The 9,397-nt window shown below is 43.2% G+C and overlaps 1 protein-coding gene across 2 annotated transcripts; it reads left to right on the top strand.

The window, feature by feature from the left end:
- Positions 1-1,697: 1,697 nt before the first annotated feature.
- Positions 1,698-9,397, top strand: LOC123992963. Of its 2 annotated transcripts, none has more exons than XM_046294635.1 (9): positions 1,698-2,145; positions 2,775-2,852; positions 3,098-3,133; positions 3,573-3,631; positions 4,116-4,194; positions 4,455-4,583; positions 5,038-5,220; positions 5,573-6,344; positions 7,400-9,397. In XM_046294635.1, exons 1-9 carry the CDS (start codon positions 2,047-2,049, stop codon positions 7,513-7,515), a joined length of 1,551 nt encoding a protein of 516 aa, XP_046150591.1. In that variant the 5' UTR covers positions 1,698-2,046; the 3' UTR covers positions 7,516-9,397. The 2 variants fall into 2 exon arrangements, with proteins under 2 accessions (XP_046150591.1, XP_046150592.1); XM_046294636.1 differs by having other exon boundaries at positions 2,085-2,145; positions 3,045-3,133.

The following is a 9,397-nucleotide window of genomic DNA, read 5'->3' on the forward strand; positions in this document are numbered from 1 at the left end:
GTTTCTCTGCTTATTTGAGCTGTTATTGCCGTAATATGGACTTGGTATTTTACCAAATAGGGCTATCACCCTACCTTGTCACAACATAACTGATTGGCTCAAAAGCATTAACAAGGAAATAAATTCCACAAATCAACTTTTAAGAAGGCACAGCTGTTAATTGAAATGCATTCCAGGTGACCACCTAATGAAGCTGGTTGAGAGAATGCCAACAATGTGCAAAGGGTGGCTATTTCTAAAATCTCAAATCTCAAATATATTTGTCTAACACTTTTTGGTTACTACATGATTGCATGTGTTATTTCATAGTTTGGTGTCTTCACTATTATTCTACAATGTAGTAAATAGTAAAAATAAAGAAAAACTCTGGAATAAGTAGGTGTTCTAAAACTTTTGACCGTTTTTTTATTTATTTTTATTTCACCTTTATTCAACCAGGTAGGCAAGTTGAGAACAAATTCTCATTTACAATTGCGACCTGGCCAAGATAAAGCAAAGCAGTTCGAAACATACAACGACACAGAGTTACACATGGAGTAAAACAAACATATAGTCAATAATACAGTATAAACAAGTCTATATACGATGTGAGCAAATGACGTGAGATAAGGGAGGTAAAGGCAAAAAAAGGCCATGGTGGCAAAGTAAATCCAATACAGCAAGTAAAACACTGGAATGGTAGATTTGCAGTGGAAGAATGTGCAAAGTAGAAATACAAATAATGGGGTGCAAAGGAGCAAAATAAATAAATAAATAAATACAGTAGGGAAAGAGGTAGTTGTTTGGGCTAAATTATAGGTGGCCTATGTACAGGTGCTGCTCTGGCAGTTGGTGCTTAAAGCTAGTGAGGGAGATAAGTGTTTCCAGTTTCAGAGATTTTAGTAGTGGTACAGGTATGTGGTACGGGTATGTCAGCCAATCAGCATTCAGGGCTCGAATGCCGGGTGGTTAGAGCCCTGAATGCTGATTGGCTGACAGCCATGGTTTATCAGACCGTATACCACGGGTATGACAAAACATGTATTTTTACTGCTCTAATTACATTGATACACCACGGCTGTGGTGTATTGGCCATATACCATACCCCCTCGTGCCTTATTGCTGAAATAAGCATTATCACCTGAAGCCCAACTGATGCGGCATAGTGGCTATAAAAAATGTGAAGTATGGGCATAAATATGCAATGATAAGATTTAACAATGAATGTATGAGGACGCCGGACCAAATGACTGAACAAAGTTACGAATGACCATGGAATAAAGTACACTAAATGGCCAAAATATGTGGACACCCTTTCAAATGAGTGGTTTCGACAATTTCAGCCACACCCGTTGGTGACAGATGTATATAATCGAACACACGGCCATGTAATCACCAAAGATAAACATTGGCAGTATAATGGCCCATACTGAAGAGCTCAGGGACTTTCAGCGTTGCACTGTCATAGGATACCACCTTTCCAACAAGTCAGTTCATCAAATTTCTTCCCTGCTAGAGCTGCCCAGTCAACTGTAAGTGCTGTTATTGTGAAGTGGAAACATCTATGAGCAACAACGACTCAGATGCGAAGTTGTAGGCCACACAAACTCACAGAACCGGACAGTCGAGTGCTGAAGCGCGCCTGTCCTCGGTTTCCAGCGTTCAGACGGTTAAGTGATAATTTGGCGCCACCGTGTGGAAGAAATGAGTAGGAACCATGAAAAAATAACCTACATTTTCTGTCCCATTTGCTTTGCCGTAGCCAGTTCTAACGTTAACGGTAAGGTAAAGAAAAAAGAGAGCTTCGAATACTGTATTTTTTGTCGGATAGCCCTTTGCTGTAACAGCATCAATGCCTCGCCTTGCACTGGATGTTTGCGCTCAGTGCCAGCAGAGAGGGCTTTTGCAGTAGTTCGCACCGATGGTTCTCGACGTGGGAGCTACAGGAATGGGATGATCCAAATGTTGACCAATGGTTGTTTTGAAAAAATGATGTATTTATTTTAAGATATTACTTCAGACGATACTATCGCCGTGATTCGCGCTCTGTCCATTGTGTGAAGAAGAATGTCTCCACCGCTGTCGACTCTGCTGTCCGGGCTGTGGCTGTGCTTGGTTCTGTCTCGTGCTGCTAGGCCGACGTGGAAAGCTTGTGACAATGGCAAGGTACAATACGAATCATTATGGACTATTTTATACGGCCATATGCAGTGGTGGAAAAAAGTACCCAATTGTCATATTTGAGTAAAAGTAAAGATACCCTAATAGAAAACGACTCAGGTAAAAGTGAAAGTCACCCAGTAACCAGACTGAACCATGTTCTTGTTTTTTTTATTACTCCCAAAAACTCCGAACTAATTTACAAACGAAGCATGTGTGTTTACAAACGAAGCATGTATGTCAAGTGACTCTTCCATATCAGAGGCTGTAGGGATGACCAGGGATGTTCTCTTGATAAGTGTGTGAATTGGACCAATTTCCTGTCCAGCTAAGCATTCAAAATGTAACGAGTACTTTTGTGTGGAGGGGAAAATGTATGGAGTAAAAAGTACATCCATTTTCTTTAGGATTGTAGTGAAGTAAAAGTTGTCGCGACATGTCACTTCACTTGACTTTGTATTGCCAGCTTATAATAGCTAGACAATCTGCATAACGACCGCGAAGAAAAACCATAGCTATCACATCAATGCAATGACATGGCGAATATATGTGCCGTCGATTGTATGTTACCGTTCAAAACAGCACGTAAACTGTGACCGTTTTTATCTGTATGATGGCGTTTCTGTGACTGGCAGCTCTTGCTGGGGAGAGACCTGCCCCCGTCAGTTGTGTGGAGCTGTCCTGTGATTTCCTGGCCAGAGTCCACTACCCAGGTAACTATGGAGCTAACCACTTGACCCATTGAACCGCTGTTCCGCATAACATACATAAAGACTGGTAGTAAACTACTGTAAGCACGAATTACATGTTCACTTAACGCAAGCTTGAGCATTGACGATTGTGTAACCTATTTATTGTGTTCACCTGGCGTAATATTGTGCATTTGTTGTGTGCATTTTCCCAAGCAAATCCATTGCTGAAACACAGTGTAAACCAGGTCTATCTCCTCTGTTTGCAGAAGATTGCTAGCATTGACACAAAGTATCCCCCACAGGTAAATCACTCAACTTGTCAAACAGAAAGTACAATGAGCTAGCCTTTATCTTTCCTTATGAGCACGTTCTTTCACATCACATTGTAGCTATTACTGATAAGTCTTTGGAGCTTTGGAGATTCTTTACACAAATATACTATAAAAGAGCATTTTATTGTGTTTATTTTTCTGCTAGAGGGGACACATGACCTGTTCAATTTAATTCAATGCAAATTCAAACAAAATTGTCAACAAGACAACATACCGCAGTGTTTCTGTCTGGAAGGATAGCATGCAAACGTTGCCTAATCCTGAGCCCCGTTCAGCAGGGCACTGCGTTGCAGAACGCTCACGTAGAAATGTATGATCTAGAACTAAACATGCCTCTCTGAAATATAGAATGAGAAATCACGCCTGGCGCTGATACATAGGTCTGCCCTCTTTTCCTGTCTGACCTCAGCGGATCGAGCACGTCTGCATGGACACACCCATCACATACAATCACACTATCCCCAACAGGTAAGATGCTGCGGGCGGACACACACACACACACACACACACACACACACACACACACACACACACACACACACACACACACACACACACACACACACACACACACACACACACACACACACACACACACACACACACACACACACACACACACACACACACACAGGAAGTGTTACATCACCAAGAACACACAATACATACACACCTGGGAACCTGTGTCAAATCCAGGTAAATATGACAGGCTGTTAAATGTGCACTCCATTTCTCATGCAAATATTCATGTATATTACTTTGCAATAACTCTTTAATGTGGCAATGTAATCTGTATGTAAACAGCCATATACATTTTCTGGGCAAGTGACCAAAACCATAAATAAAAACTGCTCCTGACCTGCCTGATGGGCAAGTGCCTCTGAGAGCTTCATGTCAATTCCTGTGTTGCGTGCCTTTTACTAAACTGTCTTTATGTGGGTGGTTTGTGTAGTGGTGCTCACCGGACTGTAGGAGCAGAGAGTGGAGAGTACCTGTACTGCCCCCCTCAGCGCTGGCTCAACAACCTGCAGGTAACCACTAAAACCCTGACACCACACACACACAACCTCACACAACCTCACATATTAGATAGCCAATTTGTTTTCATTAGTCCAGTATTACCACAACAGATTGTCCAACTCTAATCGGTCTCTACTGTGTGTGTGTGTGTGTGTGTGTGTGTGTGTGTGTGTGTGTGTGTGTGTGTGTGTGTGTGTGTGTGTGTGTGTGTGTGTGTGTGTGTGTGTGTGTGTGTGTGTGTGTGTGTGTGTGTGTGTGTGTGTGTGTGTAGCATGGAGCAACAGTGTTGCTGTACCATCCGTGTGCTCCTGTTCGTCAGCGTGACCTGCTGTCTGTCCTGGGCCACTGCTGTCTGTCTGACTACATCATAACGCCACACCCTGACCTCAGCAAACACAGAGTGAGTGAGTCACACACACAAGAAAGACAGTATCAAAGGAAACATTGCCTTTACTTAGACTTAGATATCAGTAGAAGTGATTTACCATCTACTCTGTACTAATTTGTGAAATGGCTGATATCCCAGATTATAGATTACACTGAAAACGGATACCTACTCGCAAAATATGTCTACTATGACAGCAGGGCGTTCAATTGACACCCCAACAGATGCATAGACAAAGTCACGACGGTGAAACAAGACACCAGAATGTTCCCTCTATCAATGGGGAACACATCTTCAGAGTGGCCTGTCATTGAAATGAGGGTTGTGTTCATTAGGGCACACAGTTACAAAACAAAGGAGAAAACAAGTGTTTCTTATTGGATAAATGGAGATAGCACTTACCCGTTGTCTTCCTTTTGGTTCCTACTGAACATGACCCTGTGGTGACTGAATCTCTATCCTGTTGAAGCCGCTAGCGCTGGTGTCCTGGGGTCGCACGCTGGAGCTGTCCCATGTGACCACGTCGGAGGTCTGTGATTGGCTGCAGTCGACAGCGGCACACGGGAACCGTGGCGCCGTGGATCAAAGCAGACAGTATAACTTGCTGTTGACCCATCCTGCAGATCACAAACACGCATACCCAAAGCAAAAGGTGAGCCAGAAGACAGAGAGAGGAGAGGGCACTGCATGTCTGAAAGTTTAAAAGACAGCATAAAGCAGTGGTATTTCTGGGGACCCCATTCCACCCCAAATCTAATGACACTACCATCAAATCTGTGCATTTAGATTTTCACATCAACAAATAACCTGAAAGTCATTACATTTTCAGCACTCTTATCCACATTTAAAGAACCAATATACATCAAATAATCTGCACTCTGACATTTGTGGTATTTGGCGAACCTACTGCAATTCCCTGCAAACAGGTTGTCTTGAAGCTGTCATAGAATTGTTTTACTGTTTGTATGATTTACTGAGTGAGCCTTTTTGTTGATCCTAACCAGTCTCTGAGGCAGTGCTGTGAGGAGACCCTCTCTCTTCTGGATGGATGGTTGGAGGCGACAGACTGGAGGAGAGGGAGGGTCCGCAAGAGCCGAGCTGCACTCAGGAAGGAGGGGGAGAAAGAGAGACGGACCACCCTGGACAGAACCGAGCCGAACAGAGTCCAGAAACATGGAACCACACTCCAACCTGAAGCACAGGGCCAAGCCACAGTGAGGGATACACAGGGAGGCACGGGCCGAGAACTCAAAGTGACTCAACCTCACCGCAGAGAAAATGACACTAATGAAAAAGATCCCAGGGGCAAAGTGAGAGAAACAGACTGGGTGAACCAGAACGAAGCAGAGGACAAGAGGCAGAGCGGGAAAACGGGAGACATCCAGGAGAGAGAGGAGAAGAGCAGCAGACACGAGGGAGACACACAGCCCGTGGACTCTCCAACCAAGAGGAAAAAGCCTCTGTCTCAGAGTCAGCCCAAACAGCTGGCTGTCACTCAGGCAAACAGCCAGGACAGGAGAGCAGACTGTGATGGTAGGGTGGGCCACTGCGAGTGCACTGAGACCATAGCTCCGCTAGGGGCCGCTGTGGTTGGACCCGGTGACAGGATGCTGCCCACTCCGCGGACAGACGAGGCGGTGTGGGCGGCGGCGGCGTTGGGCTTCCTCCTGGTGCTGCTGGTGCTGTCCGTGCTGCACACGCGCCTCTACCGCCACTGGCGCACAACGCCCAGCATGTACTGGCACGACTCCAAGCAGGACTACGACAGGGTGGCAGGTGGGTTCATTGGGGCATTCACCCCCCCCCCACCCCCCAACACACACTCCTTACGGGCCCTATAAAATCTGCGTTACGGAATGCAGACATGAAAATGGAATTCAACGATATATTTTTTTTTATTGAACTTAGAACATTATTAATTTGCCTAAAATGATCATAATATATTAACAAAATGCATCTGTGATTTGTATTTACCTTTCTGAAACGGCACAGCCATGCGGGCTGCAGTTGCTCAATATGTCTACACCAGGGGACAACTGCATACCCAAAAAAATCTGATCATAAACCCCCCTTCCCACCCACCCACATTGTGAGCAAAACATTTTAATGGCGCCCCTCTTGACAGCAGAGATAGTTTTAGAGTTAATTTACGAGTAAATCATTTTGCCATGGGGTGTAGCTAATTTAAGGGAAATGTTTGCAGTTTTGAATATGATATCTGTGTGAGACTGACTAACAAAATCAATGGGGGCCCCCAGCCTGTAATTCGAACATGATTACAAGTTTAGATAGCTGCCCGCTAAACTAACTTAGCAATCTAAAAATAGCTGACATGGGCTAATTGACTGACTATCAGTGACTGAGGAAAACTGCTGATGCACAACTACATTTCGAAATTGCACCTTGTGTTATTCTGCTATTTTAACAGTAAGTTGAGACCCTGACAGAGTTCCTAAAAATAATGTAACATTTTTGGGGAAATTGACCAGAGGACCTTTTGCAAACTCTGCATTTACGTGCGTGCTACAGAAACATCACTAACCAAACAACGGTCAACATCTCTTAGATTTATACCAGACCTAAACAGTAGTCTCCAGATGTGGTTTAAGCATTGTTGTGGACTTGGAACATATGATTTGGTTGTTTTACTATTAAATAAGTGTTCATTTTGAAGGCGAAAACCTGATAACGGGAAAAACGGAAGCCTAAAAGAAAAATGTTTATAAAGAAAATCAGATTTTATAGGACCCTAACTTTTACAACTGAGCATTATCATTACTGTTAAGCCTCTTTCAGTTGTTCTAACAAGGGGTGCGTGTTGTGTGTCTTAGATGTGATCCACAGGAGGCTGAAGATGCCAGGGAGGAGGAAGAGGAGGACGTCCAAGAGCCGAAGACAGGAGTGTGTCCTCCTACCGCCCAGCTCCAGCACAGAGGAGGACGAGTAGAAACAGGTCTCTCTCATCCCTCTCTCCCTCCATCTGTTTATTACATCCGTCTTGTCTTTACCCTGTGAGAAGAGAAGAAAGAGGAGAGGACATTGGGACCTAAAAGCAGGGTACCCTGTACTGGCCTAATAACGTTGCTATGCTGAAGAAACATTTTATGGATTTTGATTTTGTAAACGAGACCTCAAACAGGTACATCTTCTATTGCCGGTACTTAAGAAGGAATATTTGAGTATTTTAACTGTCATACAACACTCCATAGTACAAAACCCTATTCAATCAGATCGCATTACAGTAGATCATTCACAATCACCACCAATGACATCGTTTTACTACACACTCAAGCCTTTTCTCATCGGGGCAGAGTCGGACGTAGGAAATGTACACCTTTCCTACGCACGTCTAAGTAGTTGATATTCAGATTTTCCATATGAAGGTGCGCAACAAGATATGCGGGTGTGGCTCCCACAATAACTTGAATTCAACCCCAGAAAACCCACCCACTAGGTGGCCGACAGAATTGACCAGGGAGTTTTCGTTCAATTCCTTTTTTTTCCCCCTGTTCATTTATTTTAAACAATCCTTTTAAATATGTATTTTGACAGTGAGGATAACTGTGACGTTCGTTGAATGGAGGAGACCCCAGGGGCGCAGCGGGATGTGAATACATTCTTCTTTTTAATGAAACGAAGAACACTAAACAAACTTCACAAAACAACAAAAGGAACGTGAAGGTATATATAAACGAGTGCAGACACAGGCAACTAACCATAGACATACAAAACCCCTAGACAGGACAAACCACCCCCTGTCACACCCTGACCTAACCAAAATAATCAAGAAAACAAAGAATACTAAGGTCAGGGCGTGACAATAACTTTCCATTTAGATCCCATGTTTCTTATGAGGCGAGAGTACAGGATGTCACCTTTAACTTGAGGGTATTTTCAAACACATCTGTTTTACTGTTTTGAAATGAAGGGACTATGTATCTATTCCAGCCATTTGGTGAAGTATTTGGACGAATTCACTTAGTCTATTAAAGTTATTGAAAGTTGAGTATTTGGTCCCATATTCCTTGCACTCAATGGCTACATCAAGCTTGTGACCCTACAAGCGTCTATTGTAAGTAAGAACAGAATGTTTCAGAACACCTCTACATTGATGTGGATGCTACCATGATTATCAGTAATCATGAATGAATCGTGAGTGATGATGAGTTAAGGTTAGAGGCACAAAGATCCACCCCCCCCCCCTCCCCTCCAAGAAATACTAACCTCTCCTGTTGTTGGTAACAAGTGAGAGGTTAGCATGTTTTGTTGTAGCTATCAGGATTCATTTGGAAGTGTTCAGAAACATCTGCTCCCATAGAAAGATATTTACTCCAGTCATCGTTCATTTCCTATTGGGCCAAATATAATGTGAAACACAACCAAAAACAAACTGCAAATGCATCCATTAAGTTTGTAGAGCCAAAAGCTTGATGTAGTCTTTAGGGTCAAGGGATATGGAACCAAATGCTCAACTTTTGATTTCTTTACACTACGTGAATGTGTCCAAATACTAACGACTTCTTCAAATGGGGGGCCTAAACATTAAAACACATGTATGAAAATACCCTCGTGCTGACATTCTGTACTGTCTCATGATGTGAATAATTTGATCTAAAAGCCAAAATGCTGAAGTCCATTTTCTGCTTCGCTGTCCAAATACTTATGGAGGGGAGTACAGTTGCTGTTGTAAGCAACCGGCTGACGGGTGCAGTAGTGGGTACGAGTCCATCGAATGCTGTTGTGTGATAGTAATAAATTGTTGTTTTTTTTAATCATGTATCGTGAGTTACAGTTTTAATGAAATATATAAATGTTTTTTTTGCCACACA

The sequence above is a fragment of the Oncorhynchus gorbuscha genome, linkage group LG13, assembly GCF_021184085.1.
Source record: "Oncorhynchus gorbuscha isolate QuinsamMale2020 ecotype Even-year linkage group LG13, OgorEven_v1.0, whole genome shotgun sequence".
NCBI classification, from domain to species: Eukaryota; Metazoa; Chordata; class Actinopteri; order Salmoniformes; family Salmonidae; genus Oncorhynchus; species Oncorhynchus gorbuscha.

Coding starts and splice junctions, on each gene's coding strand:
- LOC123992963 (XM_046294635.1), top strand. CDS start 2,047: ATGTCTCCACCGCTGTCGACTCTGCTGTCCGGGCTGTGGCTGTGCTTG. Junction 3,134..3,572: donor ACACAAAGTATCCCCCACAG/GTAAATCACTCA, acceptor GTCTGACCTCAG/CGGATCGAGCACGTCTGCAT. Junction 4,584..5,037: donor CTGACCTCAGCAAACACAGA/GTGAGTGAGTCA, acceptor ATCCTGTTGAAG/CCGCTAGCGCTGGTGTCCTG.